Source organism: Periplaneta americana, chromosome 12 (genome assembly GCF_040183065.1).
Source record: "Periplaneta americana isolate PAMFEO1 chromosome 12, P.americana_PAMFEO1_priV1, whole genome shotgun sequence".
Lineage (NCBI taxonomy): Eukaryota > Metazoa > Arthropoda > Insecta > Blattodea > Blattidae > Periplaneta > Periplaneta americana.
In genome coordinates this window covers 160746462-160767630 of record NC_091128.1, presented here as the reverse complement: position 1 = coordinate 160767630, position 21169 = coordinate 160746462, and the positions used below count along the sequence as shown (strand labels likewise).

At 38.1% G+C, this 21169-nt stretch overlaps 2 protein-coding genes across 4 annotated transcripts in view; one reads left to right on the top strand and one right to left on the bottom strand.

Moving 5' to 3' along the window:
* The window catches only part of LOC138711073 (Golgi resident protein GCP60), a 48125-nt gene extending 44098 nt beyond the window's left edge, over positions 1-4027 (top strand). For all 3 annotated transcript variants that reach the window (XM_069842384.1, XM_069842382.1, XM_069842383.1), the window contains 2 exons: positions 1393-1573; positions 3529-4027. In XM_069842384.1, the coding sequence (XP_069698485.1) occupies positions 1393-1573; positions 3529-3767 (420 nt within the window). In that variant the 3' untranslated portion in view covers positions 3768-4027. The remainder of the gene's footprint in view (positions 1-1392; positions 1574-3528) is intronic.
* A 3022-nt stretch (positions 4028-7049) lies between these two features.
* On the bottom strand, positions 7050-20818 carry LOC138711074 (F-box/WD repeat-containing protein 2-like). Its single transcript, XM_069842385.1, has 5 exons — positions 20644-20818; positions 18685-18911; positions 17154-17427; positions 11196-11657; positions 7050-7314 (listed from the first exon to the last, which is right to left on the bottom strand). Exons 1-5 carry the CDS (start codon positions 20748-20750, stop codon positions 7134-7136), a joined length of 1251 nt encoding a protein of 416 aa, XP_069698486.1. The 5' UTR covers positions 20751-20818; the 3' UTR covers positions 7050-7133.
* Between the last annotated feature and the right edge of the window lie 351 nt (positions 20819-21169).

Genomic DNA, 21169 nt, shown 5'->3' with positions numbered 1-21169 from the left:
CTTGGCTGTATCACCTCTGCCTGCATGATCGGATTCCATCCAGAATTCTGGCCAGAGAATTCCACACGGATTCCTGTACGAGCCAAAATACAAATAAGGAAGGTCATTATGAACAGTGTGTGGCACATGATGGTACACATTTTGAAGACATACTGTACCAATGCAATGAAATAACATTTCAGTGTTGTTAGTTGTGCTGTGCATGGGCTATTCCATCTCAAATCGACCGAAATATAGAGAAAATTGACTTTGCAATTTTTAAATACAATGAAACTTTTTCTGTCCGTTGACAACTGTGATACAATGCTTTGTGCAAAGTTTGAGGCATCAGAACTTCATAGTGTTTAAATTAAAAATATTTTCATTTATCATATTTTCATAAAATTAGCAACTTTAAATTGTTGTGGCTCCGAAACCCTTTCACCCAATGATCAAAATCATGGTTTATTTTGATGCTGAGAAGTTAAAGTTTATATTGACATATAAACAGTTTTTCTTACTTTATATGGAAATGGAGAAATTTAGATTTTTCTTCATTAAGACACCTTTGCCCACGAAAAAAATATTTTTAAAATATATGGTTAGATTCCGCATTGAAAGTACAAATAAACACATATTTTTTACTGGTAGTACATTGATAAGAAAGTATTGAAAATATCAAATAAAGAAAATAAATAGTACACGCGTGAATAACCAGCTGACTGTGAGGCGGGAGCTAGCCGAGGCAAGCAAGGCCAGAAGACATAAACACGTGATGTTTCGTCTAGTAGCGCATAGCTGGACTAGCTTTATCACAAATTTTCATAAACACAGGAGTAAAATGACACCCAATGCTTGCTTGTCTTCATCTCTCGGCCAGTGCGTGCGGTACTGCACCATTCAAGTCTATGTGTGTGAAAATAATCTATTTAATATCCTCGAAACTTATTGCCGAGCCACTAAGCAAACAATGTCGAATCCCTCTTACTAATGCAAGGTTTTTTCTCAATATTTTTTACATTTTTACAAATGGGCAAAAAGCCTAAAAGAAGTAAAATCAGATTATCTCTCTCTCTGTATACAATAAAAATAAGGATTACTTCTTATCATAACCTACCAAATGTCAGCTTCAAAATGAGCTCCTGTTCAGTGTTCTGCAGTAAACGGTTCCGAGTTCTGAGCGCTGAAAGAGGCTTGTTTTTATAAAATACGCTAAATTTGTCGCTCAATAGTACGAAAACCGTTTGACTTTCGATAGTATATTTTTGCAAATGCACTCTCCTCAGCACCTTGTATGAATAGGGAAGAAATTAGAGTATTAAAAAAATTCGAGGTTTTTTACTGATCGATTTCATATGGAATAGCCCGTATGTCTATGCCATCGGTACTAATTGAGAGCATCTTGCCTTGCAGGTTCGTGTTCCCACACATGAGGACGGCACGTGCTTATTCTGGGAGTTTGCCACTGACAGCTACGACATCGGGTTTGGAGTTTATTTCGAGTGGACCAAGTCAGCGAGCAGCCAGGTGTCTGTCCACATCTCAGAGAGCGAGGACGAGGACGATGACGACGACGATGATGATGACGACGAAGGTATGAACTTCAGGAGTTTATAGTCTCGTCTGATTTTGTGACTTCAGCACCTTATGCTGTATGAACAAAAGCATATTCTGCTTCAAAAACTTTAAACTTTTGCCACCTTAGGCATTGCCCTTAGTGTACTAGGGGAGGCAAACAACATAGCACTTCATGATGATTAATGGATAGGGTTCATATTGTAACTTTTATACAAACAAGAATGTAACTTTTATTCAAAACAACAATAATTCCTTTCTACAATTCACTTTAAACACTCTCGTCAACTCCACACAGTATTCGTTAGTGCACTCCACAGACGACACTGACAATTTACTTCGATTATTGAAAACAACAATGTACTGCTAATCTTAACTAATGTTCACAAAGCACTATTTACAAATCAGAACTGTCAGTTCTCAGTTCACAGTATCTCGAACCCCAGACCTTAGAGACAGTCCACTGAACTTCGAACTCAGGTCCCCCCAACTGCGGTCCACTGCACTCGAACTCAGGACTTCGGACGCTCACACAGCTGCGGACACTCAAGTCGAACTCCGGTCTCGAAGCTGGCTTCACTGCTACACAAGACTGGCTGGCTTGCTGTCCAACGACTACAACAACACTCCGCTACTAACTTGCGTCTCTTCTTTTATAACCAAACCATAGTTAAGAGAAAGTTCGCGGTCAGTCGACAGATGCCTAGAAGATGACGCCTATCCAAACTTCTCTGGATTTCTCTCCTCAGTCCCCAGCTGCTTACTCCCTCCTCACCCTTCGTCACGTCCGCGCCTCCACCTCGCGCCCCCTCTTATGTCTGTCCCCTCCAGACCCGAGAGACCGCAACCTTCTTCACCGCGTTTTCTCATGCGCCCCCGACCTCTGTGGGACGCGATCTACTCCCGACTGTCACAATATATATTTAATAAAACAACAGGACACTTTGTTTGGATTCACCAAACAAATGTTATTGCTTGTCGTATTTACGAACTTCAGCAAAGGGAAAAGAACATACATTAATTATAGCGTATACCTTACTTACTTACAAGTGGCTTTTAAGAACCCCAGAGGTCCATTGCCATCAGTCCTATACTCAGCAAGATTAACCCAGTCCCTACCATAATATCCCACATCCTTCAAATTTATTTTAAAATTATCCTCCAATCTATGCCTTGGTCTCCCAAAGGTCTTTTCCCATCAGGTCTTCCATCTAACACTCTATATGCATTCCTAGATTCATCCATACGTTGTTGTTGTTTAATGCCAGGCGTTTGACAATAAAGTCATTTGACCTCTTGCACTCCAATATTTTTCAAAGATATTATCATGGCCAGCCACTGAAGCACAGATTTTGAGATGTTCCAAATCCATTTCTTGGTTTGAGTTGCACAATGGGCAGTTACGGGACTGATATATTCCAATTCTATGCAGGTAAACAACAGATTCATCCATACATGCTGTCGACCTCGTTGGCGAGTTGGTATAGCGCTGGCCTTCTATGCCCAAGGTTGCGGGTTCGATCCCGGGCCAGGTCGATAGCATTTAAGTGTGCTTAAGTGCGACAGGCTCATGTCAGTAGATTTACTGGCATGTAAAAGAACTCCTGCGGGACAAAATTCCGGCACATCCGGCGACGCTGATATAACCTCTGCAGTTGTGAGCATCGTTAAATAAAACAACATTTAATATCCATACATGCCCATCTCAAATATCTGGATTTCATGTTCCTAAAATAAAAATAAATTGTCTAGTCTTTATTGATCAGGTAATGTTTTAGTACTTTGATTTTTCTATTGTAGTTTTAAATTTAATATTACTTGTAATTATTGTTCTGATTTATTCTTCATATTGTAGTTGTAATTCCCTTGTAGAGGGAAAGAGAAGGTTTGATCACCTTATCTCTACCAGGTTAAATAAATACTAAATCAGTGAGTGTAGGACAGAAACATTTACAACAGTGTTTTGTGTTGCAGAACTGCCAGGGGAAGACGTGGAGCGTGGCAGTGGATTGGCAAGTACGAAGGCCACAGACCTGAGTAACCGCCCCCCACTATCCATCATCGTGCCCGTGTACCGACGGGACTGCCAGGAGGAAGTGTATGCGGGGAGCCACGTGTATCCTGGGCAAGGCGTGTACTTGCTCAAGTTCGATAACTCGTACTCGCTGTGGCGCTCCAAGACTCTGTACTACCGGGTGTACTACACACGCTGAGCCACTGTTAACAGTTCCATTTAATTTGATTTCGTTAAAGTCCAGCCGGAGGTTGGCAGTGCAGAACGGGATGGAACCCAAGGATGTGCGCACAAGAAGATTGGTGGGTTCGGCACGTAATGTGCATGTCTCCTCCACTCCCCTTACTTGTGTGTTGTAGGTGTACATTTGTAATGATACTGTATTGTACATACTGTACTAACTGTAAACTTGTGAGTGTAAATTGAAATGTTGATCAATAAAAAGAAAAACAAGTAGAATCTTGTCTCTAGCTAGAGGCTAGTTCACAATAAACAGGAAACGAGAATCGGAACGAAAACAGTAAAATTGTTAAAATGTGTACATTTAAATGTGAGCATTCACAATTAATGAAAAGCTTGCCGGAGCCCGGGATCGGGAACGGAGAGTTGGCCAAGTTTCAACTTTGGCGTTCACGTTTCCAATCACAGCCCACTAGATTCATTCTATTGCCATCTAAAAGCTATTTTGTCGTATATTTTGTAGCAAGAAGACCGTGACATAACCTATGCATTATTTTGTTCTGTGCTGTGCATCATGGAGCAAAGTTTTATTTGATGAGATTCTAATATTGAGTGTTGAGGAAAATCCTCATGTTTACAATAAGCGGTGCGCTTCGTATAAAGATGAGAAAATGAAGGAGAATACGTGGCTTTCAATAGCTGCATCTTTGAACACCGATCGTAAGTGAATCATATTTTATTACTGTATTGGTTGTATTACACACTACATATTCATGCTTCAATTCAACAACTACTGGTGTGTTCATTTTTGTTCTATTATAAATGTTTCTTCTCTAATTATTTTACGTTATGGGAGACTTAAAATAGGTTGTGATAATAAAGATGCGTGGGTATATTAATAGTACCGTTCAAATTTTGAAATTGGTTAATCTGTGTTTATGTAGACTGCCTTGTACTCATGAGAGAACTCCATTGGTCAATTATACACATATAACATCAGAATACGTAATATCGACTTTTCATATCGTTACTGACATGCATATCGATATGCATAGTCGTCTACGTTCTCGGGTTATTGTGAATAAAAAATTTTCATATTCACGTTCTCTGCTTCTCGTTTTCACTCTGGTTCTCGTTCCCGGTTTATTGTGAACCAGCCTTAAGACGTGCATGGAGTTCTCGGCAGGGTATTGTGAGTAGTGATGGGAATATTGGAATAAAAAATACGAATCATTCGAGATATATCTTGAATCGTGAGCAATATGTTGGAGAAATTATCTCTCACCATAATCACTGCAAAACCCAAATTCACAATGTTATTACTTTGCATTATTTACACTAATTTGTGTTTGATAAATCTGACAAAATGCATTAAAGATAATACACTGTTCTGTTGATGCAAAAAAATCTGTTGTTTTCTAATGCCAGGCATTTGACAAAGTCATTTGACCTCTTGCACTCCAATATTTTTCAAAGATATTATCATGGCCAGCCACTGAAGCACAGATTTCGAGGTGTTCCGAATCCATTTCTTGGTTTGAGTTGCACATTGAGCACTTAGGGGACTGATATATTCCAATTCTATGCAGGTGTTTGGCCAAACAATCATGGCCTGTTGCCAATCTAAATGCAGCTACAAACGATTTGCGTGGTAAATCGGGAATTAACTGTGGATTTTAATGCAGAGAGTTCCATTTTTTCCCTTGCGATTGTGTTATCAAATTTTGTTTGTTAAAGCCTAAGTATTGGAGTGTAAATGGCAAGTTGTAGCCGATTTAAGTGAACACCATATTTAAACGTTTTGGTGGCTACTTCATTCACACACAACCCCCAGAATGTCTGGAGGACCACACCTGCTGTTGGTCGACGGGTCCACTGGATCTAGCTTGGAGATCTTGTTGATCACCAGCTTTCCCTCCTTAAGCCACTGGAGGACGATTTTAGTGCCATAGCAGGTCAGCACTAGGAACAGAGAAGTAGAAAGAGGAGGAAGGAAAGGGAAATGAACCCCTAGGCCTCGAATGCTCTAATGCCGTCAGGGTCGAAGAAAGTAAGAGTTCAGTCAGAGGACTGGATAGGAAAGGGTGGCAAAAATGTATTACGGCGAACGCCAGTAGGGGAAGTTATCCCCACCCTCGCCGCTCGGCACCTTGCTAGCCTGCTCTCTCTCTCTCTACTGTCTCTACTATCTGTCCCGCTTCGATGGATCACTGCCTACCATTATGTAATACGCATTAGACAACTGTCCACAACCACAATGCAATACGCATTAGACAACTGTCCACAACACTGACACAACACAACACAATGTAATGTGGTTTTCATTAAACACAACTCACCTGTTAACTTTGCACGTCCTCGAAGTAACACAATAGTCTTTTTTTCCCACAGGTTGGACACTCGTAATGAGTACACGTCTTCGGTACGGATCATCACTACACGTGGTTACGTCTGTACACGAAGTTGGACACGGACACAATGAAGCCACCCCCGTAGTCAACCCCTACCAAGCGACATTCACAAGCCCACCAGTTTCTACCCACACTATTCGGTCATTGTCCCCTTCTACAATACATTATGGCAGTTCCCTTAAACATAAATAGATTCATTTTCCCTTCTACCCCCAACTCGCCTCGGTAGCCGAGAGGTCTAAAGCGTGAACAAAAAGCGTGCGTTTAGGTTTAGTTACGAACTTTCACGGATCGAATCTCCCCTCCTGCGAAGTCGTAAGAAAAAAAAAAGAGAGAGACATTAAGCAAGGAACAGAGAAGGAGAGACTGGAGAGAGAGAGAGAGAGAGAGAGAGAGAGAGAGAGAGAGAGAGAGAGAGAGTGACAGGACGAAGTTCCTCTTTTGCTTCGTAGGTGTCGTTACTTTTTTGTTCCACTTTCCTACACTAGATGTCACCCCACCCTAAACCCCTATTTCCACTCTTTCCCGCTAGGGGGTGTGGTGAGCTTGTAGGGGAAAAGTGGAAAGGGGACGTGGGTGGAGCTTTGCGTTCGCCGTATTACGTTTTTCCCAAAAGGATAAAGAGGGAATTAGGTATTGGTTAGAGGAAAATTATACTAAATTCACTCATTAACTCATCAAGCTGACCAGTGCTAATTGATGAGTAGCCCCTTCCTTTAGTTCAGCTTGTAAAATTATGCTTACTAACAGCTGCACCACGGGAAGGTAGGGATGGGACATTGGGTATTTGTCCAGGTTGGTTCCTTAAAGCCTTCAATGGGAAGGATTAATGGCTCTCCCTCCTGTATCCGACAGATACCCTTTTGCAGCAAAAAAATCTACATCCCATATTCCAAAACATATCTTTATATAGTAAGCAGGTACTGAGGTTTGTAAAATGCAATTTTACAAGCTTGTGGAATTTATACAAGATTTTATACATTATTCTCAGTTGAGCATTTTGTCTTGTCTCCATGGTAGCGCCAGGTCACCATGTAGAAGCAGGCTGTGGACTGAATTGTATTGCATGCAGCAACTACCAATGCGCCAGGCTTCCATGTTGTGAGTTCACTTAACCAAGCTGCATCTCCCGTCACAATGTGATCTGGCCTGCAACTAATAAAATTAGCACCGGTTTTACATAGGGCAGTGAACAGAATTTATTCTTTGGATCATTTTGATAAGAGAAAAATCGCGTTAATAATGATCCAGTTCTTGAATAATTTCAAGGAAAAATTGTTCCGGAGCCGGGTATCGATTCTGGGACCTTTCGCTTAGAGCGCAAACGCTCTACCGACTGAGCTACCCCAGGAACTATACACGACACTCACAATTTTTCCTTTTATATCCACGCAACTCACATGACCTGACAATACGCCAGAACTCAACTGTGAGTGCACACAAATACTGTGGTATAGTTCCTGGGGTAGCTCAGTCGGTAGAGCGTTCGCGCGCTAAGCGAAGGGTCCCGGGATCGATACCTGGCCCCGGAACAACTTTTCCTTGAAATTATTAAAACCTGCTTTACAGGGAGCTACTACCTGACAGCCAGATTTATATGATCCAGTTCTTGTTAAAAAAAAAACACAACTTACATAACTATTCGAATCATAAGAATGGATGTATTTGTGTTGTCTTTCAAACAGAAAATATACAAAACTTCAGAGGAAACAATAATTGAAAAATACTGTTGAAGTACACAGTGTTTGGCATATTTTTAGTGTGGAACATTTTTCTGAGTACCTCTCAAGAAAAGTGACAGGGAATTCATCAATCCCTATAATTGCGTGAAACATTTATGTTCGTGATTGTTATTGTAAGCATGGTTAGGATTGTAAGAGCAGGTTAAATTAACTATTTCTTCGGAAAACGTATTATGTGTCTTTCACGTGTTAAATCACATCCAATCACCCAACACAACACAAACAAGCTGCATTCCGAACAATGGTACACAGACTACTCAACATACCAATGAACCAACATGATTACAAAGAAGAGCTAAACACAGTCAAATACATAGCACAAGAAGATGGATACAACCCCAACATAATACGAAAGACAAAACATAAGAATACAACACAGACACAAGAACACAAAAAATACATCACACTAACCTACGAAAACAAAAACATACACAAGATTGCAACCTCATTCAAGAAATTAAATTACAACATCCCATACAGAACAAATAATACTCTACAAAAACATCTTAACACACAAACAAACAAATACAACCACACAGGCATATACAAACTCAAATGTAACAACTTAGTCGACCTGGTTGGCAAGTTGGTATAGCGCTGGCCTTCTATGCCCAAGGTTGCGGGTTCGATCCCGGGCCAGGTCGATGGCATTTAAGTGTGCTTAAATGCGACAGGCTCATGTCAATAGATTTACTGGCATGTAAAAGAACTCCTGCGGGACAAAATTCCGGCACATCCGGCGACGCTGATATAACCTCTGCAGTTGCGAGCGTCGTTAAATAAAACAACATTTAACATGTAACAACTTCTACATAGGACAGACAGGCAGATCATTTCAAACACATTACAAAGAACACATCACAGCCATAACATAATTACAAAACACTTCCACATATGCAAAACACATCACAAATGCTAACCGCACCTACAGACACATCAACACAGACATGGAAATTCTACACATCCAACCAAAAAGCCAGAAACTAAACACACTAGAACAATGCGAAATATACACACACACAAAAACACATCCAAATGAAATTCTAAACACACAACTCAATTTCAGAACACACACACTCTTTGACTCTATATTACACTACACAAACACATACCCACAGGAAACAAAACAAAAGGGGCCAAGACCAGCAACAACCAGTTCTAAAGATGGCCAGTAGCAGGCCGAAACATGTTAACAAGGTAATGTAAAATTTAACACGTGAAAGACACATAATGAGTTTTCCGAAGTGATATAGTGTGTAATCAAGATGTGTAACTACAGTAGCGTGCAAATTAATCCGAACACGACATATTTTTACATTTTCTGTCATTGTTGGCCTCACAGCTGCTCATACCGCTTTAATTGATATCTGTAGTACGTGTAATTCCATTGTTGAAGGTCTGTCATTATTTTTTTTTTTATAATATGTGACATTTTGCCTGTCGTTTTGTACTTATAAGCATTTCAGTTGTGTTGAAGACTTAATACTGCAATCCTGTGTACATTCTGTCGTCTTCACAAATGGATACAACTCCACGAAAACGGTCTAAAATTATAACATTAGCAGAGCATTCTTCTATGACACAGAGGCAAATTGCTGCAGAATGTCACATCGGTTTGGCTACTGTTAATTCGATCATAAAACGATACAGGGAGACTGGATCCATTACACCCCAGAAAAAAGGAAACTGTGGCCGGAAAAGGAAGACTTCACCTGCAGATGATCGTTTAATTGTCAGGAAAAGTAAATTAAATCCTAGACTAACTGCTGCCGACTTAACCCGCGAGTTAATGGCTACCACTGGGGTGAATATTCACTTCACAACAGTGCGGCATAGGCTTTTGGAAGCTGGACGAAGGGCTCGTCAGCCTATTAAGAAGCAACTGCTAACCCCTGTTATGTGCAAAAAACGCTTAATGTGGGCAAAATTACACCAACACTGGACAGTGAATGACTGGAAGAGGTCCACGGCCACGGCCACCGTGTTTCTTACGTACGGAAAGGATCCGAAAAAGTAACAGCAGCTCATCTCCAACAAGCACCCAAATACCCCCTAAAGTAATGTTTTGGGGTTGTTTTACACATGAAGGGCCTGGAGCATTAATACCTATCAAGGGAATGATGAATTCTGACAAATATATTCACTTATTGGAAACCAGAATCGTACCCCAGCTGCAAAAATCATTTCCGGATGGCAGAGGTGTGTTCCAACAAGACCTGGCACCATGCCATACGTCTCGAAAAACTACAGAATTCTTCAACAAGAAGAATATTCAGGTACTCCCCTGGCCAGGCAACTCACCCGATATCAACCCCATTGAGTACTTGTGGTCAATTTGCAAAAGAAGAATGCAAAAAATGGATTGTTCTACAAAGGAGAAGATGATTTCTGCCCTCATTGGTGTATGGTTTCGCGATGAAGAAATGAAGAATATTTGTGGGAAATTAGTGGAATCCATGCCAAATCGTCTCAGAGCTGTTATTAGGAACAAGGGAGGCCACATAGATTACTGAGGTATGTCTTAGATCATTTTTTTATCCCGTTTGAGTGTTTTTGCATAAGTAAGTTAATTTCGTTGTTCGGATTAATTTGCACGCTACTGTATTTCTGTCTTTATATTTCCCACATTTATTAATCACTCCCATTTGTGTACGAATAATAATTTTTCATTAAACTAAAATCAGATTAATATTTTGTTATGTTTTACACATTAGAAAAAAACATTTCCACGAATCTTCTCTAAGTTTATCTGATACCGAAATCACAGATCTACAACTGTTTTAACACAGCCCAGAGTATATAAAGATATAAATTACTGAAATAAAGAAGCATCAAAATACATTACTATCCATTTCAGTATTTTAAGATGGAACATTTTTCTGCATACCACTCGAGGATATTGTAAAAAAAGTTACAACATTGCCTCCTTACGAAAGTTCCATAAATGCCATCCACAATGCATTTGCTAGCTAAATAACTTCATTTGTTCATTCGTGGTCCAAGTTATGCTTCCACTACAACATTGATCAAATGGAATGCGCAACCTATGCTTATTTGACGAATCTAACCTCATTTGTTTTCATATTTTAAGAGGTTATGTACATCGCATCATTTCCTGAAAGAAATCACCCAGCCATCTGGAATGTCTTCTCTTTATATAGACCATGGATACAATAACTGGAAAATCTTGACAATTTTTTTCATCACAATATTTGCTGTAACTTCTTATGGTGAGAAATTCAGCGATGTGGACTGAGAATCTACTGCTTATGGTAGGAACAACAAAATACTTACAGTGGCATAGGATAAGTTGCAACTATGTCATCATTTGACATGTCTATAACCAAAAGTTCTTGTTTCATGTAGATGTTGTCCCACTGTATTGCCAGCAGGAATTGCGACCCCACAGCCACGAGATCAATGTCTGCACACTGCAGGGCCAGCTCTTTGAGAACTCTTCCTGAACTCCAGTCTGTTATCATAATTGTGCCACCCTCCTTGACATAGACGAGCTTCTTATTGTGAACAAAGAATCTGTGCTTGAGGGCACCTGATGGAAAGCTGGGCTCCGACTGCTCCATTCGGTTGGCTTGTGTCAGCCAGCTAAATTTCTCTATGTTCACGTCATCTGCAACGAGCAGAGTGTATGTAAGTGTGGGTACACTTGATGGCAACATTGCAACCTGCGACAGAGGCCTCGTTCTTGTTACAGTCCACAGAAGAGTTCCCGCATACAGATTCCACACTCTGGCAGTTCTGGAAAGAAAAGTGGTTGAATTACATATGGTTACAGGCAAAGCCAGAACTTTTCATGTGGATGTGCCAAAGATAATTCAACCCCAATCCCACCATAACAGTTCCTTGTGTATTGATATGCCAGATGACAAATGAAAACCTGTGAATTCTGACCAGGAAAAATTATTTCTGTGAAGATTGTTGCATCGTAGTAGAAAGAAGGAAACAGGCAAAATTGAAATTCTTACAGGATCCAGTTGAGGAGAAGAGAGATAATTATTTCAATGAAAGGCGGGAAGCAAGTCGTACACTTAGGAATAAAAAGAGAGGTTACTTGAAGGAAAAACTGAATGAGGTAGAAACAAATAGTAAGAATAAAAACATTCGAGATTTATATAAGGGTATAAAGGAATTTAAGAACGGATATCAGCCAAGGGTAAACGTGATCAAGGATGAGAATGGTGACTTGCTTGCAGACTCTCCATCAATCCTAAACAGATGGAAAAACTATTTTGCACAACTACTAAATGTACATAGTCCAAATAGAAATGATCGGGACAAAATTGAAATACAAACTGCTGAGCCATTTATACCCGAACCCACGATTTCAGAAGTCGAAATTGCGATAGAAAATCTGAAAAAGTACACGTCTCCAGGTATCGATCAAATTCCAGCAGAATTAATACAAGAGGGTGGAAGTGCATTATATAGCGAAATTTATAAACTTGTACTTGCTATTTGGGAAAAGGAAATTGTACCAGAACAATGGAAGGACTCCATAATTGTACCTAGTTTTAAAAAGGGGGACAAAACCAACTGTGGTAATTTTCGAGGAATATCACTTTTGTTGACGTACAAAATTTTGTCCAATATTCTTTTGAGAAGATTAACTCCGTACGTAGATGAAATTATTGGGGATCATCAGTGCGGTTTTCGGTGTAATAGATCGACTATTGATCAGATTTTTTGTATTCTACAGATAATGGAGATAAAATGGGAGTATAAGGGTACAGTACATCAGTTATTCATAGATTTCAAAAAGGTATATGACATGGTTAAGAGGGAAGTATTATATGATATTCTTATTGAATTTGGTATTCCCAAGAAACTAGTTCGATTAATTAAAATGTGTCTCAGTGAAACATACAGCAGAGTCCGTATAGGTCAGTTTCTATCTGATGCTTTTCCAATTCACTGCGGGCTAAAGCAGGGAGATGCACTATCACCTTTACTTTTTAACTTCGCTCTAGAATATGCCATTAGGAAAGTTCAGGATAACAGGCAGGGTTTGGAATTGAACAGGTTACATCAGCTTGTCTATGCAGATGACGTGAATATGTTAGAAGAAAATACACAAACGATTAGGGAAAACACGGAAATTTTACTTGAAGCAAGTAAAGCGATCAGTTTGGAAGTAAATCCCGAAAAGACAAAGTATATGATTATGTCTCGTGACCAGAATATTGTACGAAATGGAAATATAAAAATTGGAGATTTATCCTTCGAAGAGGTGGAAAAATTCAAATATCTTGGAGCAACAGTAACAAATATAAATGACACTCGGGAGGAAATTAAACGCAGAATAAATATGGGAAATGCGTGTTATTATTCGGTTGAGAAGCTCTTATCATCCAGTCTGCTGTCCAAAAATCTGAAAGTTAGAATTTATAAAACAGTTATATTACCGGTTGTTCTGTGTGGTTGTGAAACTTGGACTCTCACTCTGAGAGAGGAACATAGGTTAAGGGTGTTTGAGAATAAGGTGCTTAGGAAAATATTTCGGGCTAAGCGGGATGAAGTTACAGGAGAATGGAGAAAGTTACACAACACAGAACTGCACGCATTGTATTCTTCACCTGACATAATTAGGAACATTAAATCCAGACGTTTGAGATGGGCAGGGCATGTAGCACGTATGGGCGAATCCAGAAATGCATATAGAGTGTTAGTTGGGAGACCGGAGGGAAAAATACCTTTGGGGAGGCCGAGACGTAGATGGGAGGATAATATTAAAATTGATTTGAGGGAGGTGGGGTATGATGATAGAGACTGGATTAATCTTGCACAGGATAGGGACCGCTGGCGGGCTTGTGTGAGGGCGGCAATGAACCTTCGGGTTCCTTAAAAGCCATTTGTAAGTAAGTAAGTAAGAAACAGCACGATCTAACACTTCATTAGGGTCTTTCATAAGAAACTAATCACTCGAAAAATCGACTAATTTTTACGAGTTTTGGCTATGTTATACATCTCTCCTAGTAAGATCCTTTCCTGGTGCCGTACACTCAATTTGGTTACATGTTTTCCCACTAGAAGTCTCCACTTTTCTATTTAGGGATGAATGAAATAACACTATGAAATTTAACACTTGTTAGTGTCAAAAAACCACATATTAAGATAAATTGCGATGAACTTACACTTATTCTAATTATGGTTCACAGCTCTCAACATGTCTGCTGCCTCGAAGATGCACAAATCCAGCGATGGACCACCTCCTCGTGCACTCTCGAGAGCATTTCAGGAGTAACCATCTGTATTGTGTACACAATCCTTTTCGTGAATTCTGGGATGGTGCGAGGCTTATCTGCAAACACACGATCCTTAACAAATCCCCATAAAAGAAATCCAAGGAGTTAAGTCTGGAGATCATTGCAGCTAAGCAATTGGACCTGTTAGGAAACACTTCTTCAACCAAGGTTCGAACATAGGGTTGCCAGATGTATGGTTTTAGCTCTTTTTATTCCGTGTACAGCGTGAGTCTTGAACCATATGCCAAATGTTCTATTTTCAAATTCCAAATCCTGTGCATAGTACCTACATCACATTTGCAGTGTGTGTGGCTAACGAAAAAGATTGGCTATGGCCCGAATCGGAGTCGCATGGTTATCTTGGTCTAGTCAAGGCCATCATGACAATCACCTAATATAAAACATGTTCAAAGTTCTTAAAAAAAAATACTATATTAAACACATGTTAAATGTGCATTTATATTATAATTATAAACTTATTCAATGTTGGCCATGTTATGACTAAGAATGTGACGTCACTATGACGCGAATTGAAGTCACGTGGTTATCTTGGTCTAGTCAAGACCATCGTGACAATCGCCTAATATAAATACATCTTCAAAGTTCTAAAAAACAAAGGAATTGCTATATTAAACTCATGATAAACGTATATTTATATATGTTTTTTTTCTAAGAAACCGAATGTGGATGAAAGATGTTCCTAATTTCCCATCTCAAAATCTGGCAACCCTGTTCGAACATCTCACGCCACTCATTTGTTATACTAATGCAAACACGCATGAAATAGAAATAGCGCTTTCTGGTGGACACATTTGTGACTAGATCGACTTCTGGCACCAGGAAAGGTTCTTACTAGTAGAGATGTACAGTGTAACCAAAAATCATAAAAATTAGTCAATTTTTCGAGTGATCAGTTACTTAATATAGACCCTGTATATATTTATTTATGGAAGACAAACTAGTAAACGAAAACACAGCTTATCCCGAGATATCAAAGAATGTTTGAGAAAATTGCTGAACTTTTCCTGACATCTTATACAGAGTGTGCACAATCACATTCTGTAGCTATGTACATCTCTGATGTGGTGCAGCAATGTTAAAATTTGTAAATTACAATACTAACTGCCTTAATTGTTTTAGTTATTTATGGCTTTTAAGGAAGCCAGAGGTTCACTGCCACCCTCACATAAGCCCGCCATCGGTCCCTATCCTATGCAAGATTAATCCAGTCTCTACCTTCATATCCCACCTCCCTCAAATCCATTTTAATATTATCCTCCAATCTACGTCTCGGCCTTCCCAAGGGTTTTTTTCCTCTGGCCTTCCAAACTAACACTCTATGCATTTCTGGATTCGCCCATACGTGCTACATGTCCTGCCCCTCTCAAAAGTCTGGATTTAATGTATCTAATTATGTCAGGTGAAGAATACAATGCGTGCAGTTCTGCATTTTGTAACTTTCTCCATTCTCCTGTAACTTCATCCCTCTTAGCCCCAAATATTTTCCTAAGAACCTTATTCTCAAACACACTTAATCTCTCTTCCTCTCTCAAAGTAGAGTCCAAGTTTCACAACCATACAGAACAACCGGTAATATAACCATTTTATAAATTCTAACTTGCAGATTTTTTTGACAGCAGACTACTGGGTGTTCATTTCAAAGTGTGTCATGACGTCACTGTTGTGAGTTAGCGATTTGAAGAGAGTTTCAGCTTTTATGTCAGAGAAGTTGCCTATTCAAGGCGTTCAATCTGAACTTGAGAACGTGTACGGTATAACTTGAACGTCGTAGCAACAGATGGTGGTCTGTATGGTCTGTGTGCTACCATAACCTCTTTCGAACTGTGTTTTGCGCGGGCAAGTCGTACGCAGGGTATTTGTTATCATCGGTTGCGTACGGTAACATTCCACAGTACAAATCAAACGCTCCGTGTCCATGTTGACCATCGAAGTTAATGTCAACAAATACGTAAGTAATCGTCTTAACTCTCTCCACAAATCCCGACAGTAAGAAAAAAACTCACCTCAGTACGTGTTTCCAAACAGTTCACATTCCTGTCACTATAGGTGTTACCATATGTATCGGTAAGTACTCTTCAGAATGAACGCCGTACTTGCTAGGCAATTTCTCTGGCACATAAGTAATACCCGTCTGTGGAAGTGTAGGAAGATTGAATTCTCTAGGCTCTACGACTAGCCACATGACGGCATGCAGCGAGCCATGACACACTTTGAACTGAACACGCAGTAGATGACAAAAGCTTCTCAACCGAATAATAACAGGCATTTCCCATATTTATTCAGCGTTTAATTTCCTTATGTTTTGTAAATGATATGTCAAGAAACATTTATGAAAACGTGATAAAATTACTGAACTAATGAGAAAGGTGTAAGTAAAACTTATGTGTTTGTCTGGTGGCTCGGTAGTTCAGTTTATAGAGCATCTGGTTACGGTTCTTGGTTCAATCCCGGATATTGGCGTGATTTTTCTCGTTGCTAAAACTAGAACGTCTCCGGGGTCCTGTCAAATTGAGCACCTACCAGATCTTTTCCAGGCAGGGGTAAAATACAGTGAGTGTGATGCCCACTACACAATCTTATTCCACTTAAACACAAACTTACTACGCACTTGGTCAGTAATTGAGACCAATTCAGACATGACTTCTTGTAAATAGTTCTCTTCATCTATTGCAAAATATTTCAATGCCCTATAATTTCATCACTATATAATTTTATTATTTAGGTTTAATTTGTACTTCAGTAAAAAAAATCTTTCTTTGTTCCTAACTTCCACAATAAATTATCTAGTCTTTATTAATCAGGTAATATTTTCATACTTCGATTTTTATTGTAACTGTAAATTTAATGTTAATTATAATTGTATTCTTCATATTGTAGTTGTAATCTCCTGGTAGAGGGGAAGGGAAGGCCTGATGGGCTTATCTCTACCAGGTTAAATAAATATATACTATACTATATACAGCACACCCACCTGTCTGTACTGCCACTACACAGTAGACCCAGTTTACAGCTGATAGCTAAGCTTGTGACAGTGTTTGTATGTCCGTGGTACTCCAGAAGTTGTTCATTGCAGACTTGCTTTTCGGTCCTTAGTTTCCAAGTGTTTATATATCCATTATGACGACCCATACCCAGTACTTCACCATCTTCAGATACAGCTAAACACGACAGTTTATATGGTACAGAAAACAAGCCCACAGACTGCAGGTCTGCAATCTTCCAAATCTGGACTTGGTTGTGGATTCCTGCAAAATGACAGACACTCTAAGATGATGATGATAATGATAGTAATAATAATAATAATAATAATAATAATAATAATAATAATAATAATAGTAGTAATAATAATAATAATAATAATAATAATAGTAATAATAATAATAATAATATGATAACCAACAAAGTTGTTTTTTTTTGGGGGGGGGAGAAAGAGTGATAAACTTTTCACTGTCATTTAGAAATAGAATCCTTTTTGCATGCTGTAAAGAAATGACGTAGGAAACATGAAGAAACAATCCACAATGTTATTACAAATGCGACACTGAAGTAACAAATATTATTTGACTGTTTATACCAGTAGTGTCAGAGTTGCAAGCTCCGAAACCGGTTGTGGTGCTAGAGACGTCCAGTCTGAGCGTGAACTTGCTTATGTCCGTAGAAGCACCGGAGCTCGCAAAGAGTTATAGTGGAGCGCTCCGCTCCGTTTAGGCTGTGTCTGACAGCGCTGGTTTATACTGACAATGTCCAATATTTAGAATAAGAAATCCTGTATATTTCTGCTGACAAGTTGTTTTGAATTGACTGATGCTTTTCAAAGAAATTATGAAGTCCATCTTGAATCTTGCGCACACTACTTTTAACACTTAAATAAGATAAAATGGCAGACTTACTAGTGTTAATTATACAAGCACGTGTGGGTTAGGGCCTACAGCTGTTTCGGTGTATACTATACACCATCATCAGAGCCTTTAGTAGGCCAGACGTGCTTATATAATTAACACTAGTAAGTCTGCCATTGTATCAATCAAATTATGAAGCTACCATTCTTAACACAATAACTAGATTTATTCAGGGTCGGCATATGTTGATTCATTCTGCAACAATGGAGAATGAATCTTGCTTTATAACAACTTTTGGGGAGTCTAAATGGATTTTAAATTCATAGCATTAACAGTAATTATTATTGTCTTTGAAATATATGCCGCGTGTATTTTATAGATGAATTTGACAAGTAATATTCCCAAAACTTATCTCCACCCCATCTTAAATTCCTAACTACACCACTGGTGTAAAATTACGGCTTTATATCCTTCGAGAGAAAATCATACAAATACTTTTTCTCGCCTTTAAAATCCATTGCATTGTATTCAGTTGGGTTTGAGCCCACAAACCTCGAATCCAATGGTAAACGTGGGAGGTCACTTGACCATGTAGATAACTCTTACTCAGAATTTCTAGAATCTTTTATGAGCTCTATCAATACAATATCAGTAAACGCATACCTGCAATCAGATACCCATTACTATACGCTAGTCCTCTGATAGCTGATCCCCGAAAAGTCTCCGGAACATGATTAAAGTGTTGAAATGCCCTTCCTTGTTTGAGGTGATACAACTGTCGTCTGTGGGCAAGATAATGTTTCTTCCAATCGTCAGTTTCACATGGTAGCACATGACAATTCAAACGACGACACATGCAGTGCCATACAGTATGCAGGGAAGAAATTATCCTGAAACAAAATTAAATTTCTGTGAAAGAGTGTGCCCGGGTTAAAATCCTGGTTAGGGAAAGTTACCTGGTTAGGGTTTTTTCTGGGGTTTTCCCTCAACCAATTGAAGTAGAATTGCTAGATAACTTTCAGTGTTGGCTCTGGGATTCATTTCGCCATCATTAATTCACATATCATCATCATCATCCTTACCATAGCCCGGGTTCAGTTCATGGTGCAGCATACTGAACTTGTACAAGAGCGCGGCCGTTAGGTTACCCAATCATTCACAGAATAACCCTCAGGAGAAAAATAAAAAAAATGGATACTTCACATAACAATCATGTTATTAATAAGCTACCTCCTGATGCAGTCAATATAAATTATTTTAATTTGTTCAAAAGGAATTGGAAACTTTATTTATGTGAAAGAATATATTATATGCTAGGTTTATGTTATGTATTGCAAAAAGATTTAAATAAAACTATGAACTAATGCAAGATTTAAGGGACTTATTTTTTTAATGTAAAATAATAATAGTAATAATAATAATAATAATAATAATAATAATAATAATAATAATAATAATAATAATAATACATAGGTAACTGTATGCATACTATATATTCACACCATACTTATTTGCACTCAGAACTCTTATTTTCGATTTTATTAAGGTAATTTTTAAGTTTATGAATACAGACAAACTAAAACCACAATAATCGAAACTAAACTTTATATTATTTGAGTAATAAATTTAAAATGACATTTTTATACATAGGTCTGTGGATAAGTAGGATTAAATTGTTAAAATAATAAGTACTGAAATTAAAATTATCATTATCCTGAAATAGTTGCTCCAATTTAATATTTAGTAAAATAAATTTATTTTAAAAATGAAATGCTTCTACTTTATCACTTTTACTTATCATCAAATACCGGTATTTAAATTTTGTGAATGAAGAAATGCAGATTATATGCAAGTCAAAATACAGTGAATAAAGAGAATTGGAAAAGAAGCTATTATGAAAGAAGTTACAGGCCCTTTACACACACTAATGAAAAATTCAGTAGGTTGTATGTCCTCAAACCTGTAATATGGAAAATAATTTTAAAAAATTGCTGTAGGGGAATAATTGTATTAAAATTAGTAACATTTAGAACCCAATTCCCTTTCCTTTATTTACTATAAGTGATAATTTGTACAGTACAGTTTTATTTCATATTTAAGAAAATATGTTTATGTATTTCAAGGGTCCAAGGAAAGAATATGCAAAGTTACTTTTCGTACATTTTACAGAGAGCATATCTTAACTTTAATACACTACCAAGACATTTAGTTTAATTTGTCATGTGACAATGCAGGCTTTTTGCCATTCTGATCCACTACAAAGCTAGTTCACTTTATGAGCTAGTAGATAGGACCAAAAAAAAAAAAAATAAAATAAACAAAAAGTGATGTAGCATGTTCTTTCACTGGACCCTTAATTTGCGTAAGAAGAATAAAAACATTAAAATAATTAAAGTCGTTTTTCATCCTCATGTTCTCTTCACTTTTGCATGCAATAAAATAAAATTATATCCAAAATGAATTAATTCTTATTGATTTCAATTTTAATTTTATTAATGAGAAAATTAAATCTACATTTAGTCGGTGATATTTATTAAAAGGACACAAATAACTGCGTTGTGTAATACCATATACCGTAGTTAACACTAATTTTTTTGTAATGCTCTCTATTCTAAAACATACTTGTTCCATTGTGTACTGACACAGCATGCTTTTAAAAGAGTGTCACCATCCAAGTATTTGCACACTATTTCCTGCAACTCTATAGGCAGAGTCTCGAAGGAACACATAATGACTTATTGAGATCTAGTACGTTTGTGGTGCCGTTTATATTTAGTTTCAAGCAGTTCCAAATGACCACTCACTCCTACACTACTATTCTTTGCACAAACATTGATCCTTAATGTGGGTTTTTTCCAATGTACTATGATCTAGGTTAACATCAGTCATCGCAGAGTTTTTTTATATGAAGTTTACAGAAAAATATTTAGACAATGTAAAAATTTAATTTCGAAATTTACGTTTTCAGGATTTAAAGTAAAATCAAATATTTTAATATACAACAGTCTGTATACAACACAAGTTTCCTCATGCAAAAGTTATGTACGCGATTATATGGCAATTTTTATTTGAAACACCATACTTTTTTACTTTAAACTTATTTATGGTGAAGCTGGAATAACATTATTAGCTCGAAAATAGTTCTGAT

What these genes read in the sequence shown, in the direction of transcription:
- LOC138711074 (XM_069842385.1), bottom strand. Translation starts at nt 20,750, where the DNA reads ATGTGTTCCTTCGAGACTCTGCCTATAGAGTTGCAGGAAATAGTGTGC. An exon ending in TAATGGGTATCTGATTGCAG is followed by an intron (nt 17,428 to 18,684) that starts GTATGCGTTTAC and finishes GTCATTTTGCAG; the next exon opens with GAATCCACAACCAAGTCCAG. An exon ending in GCAACTTATCCTATGCCACT is followed by an intron (nt 7,315 to 11,195) that starts GTAAGTATTTTG and finishes TAATTTTATTAG; the next exon opens with TTGCAGGCCAGATCACATTG.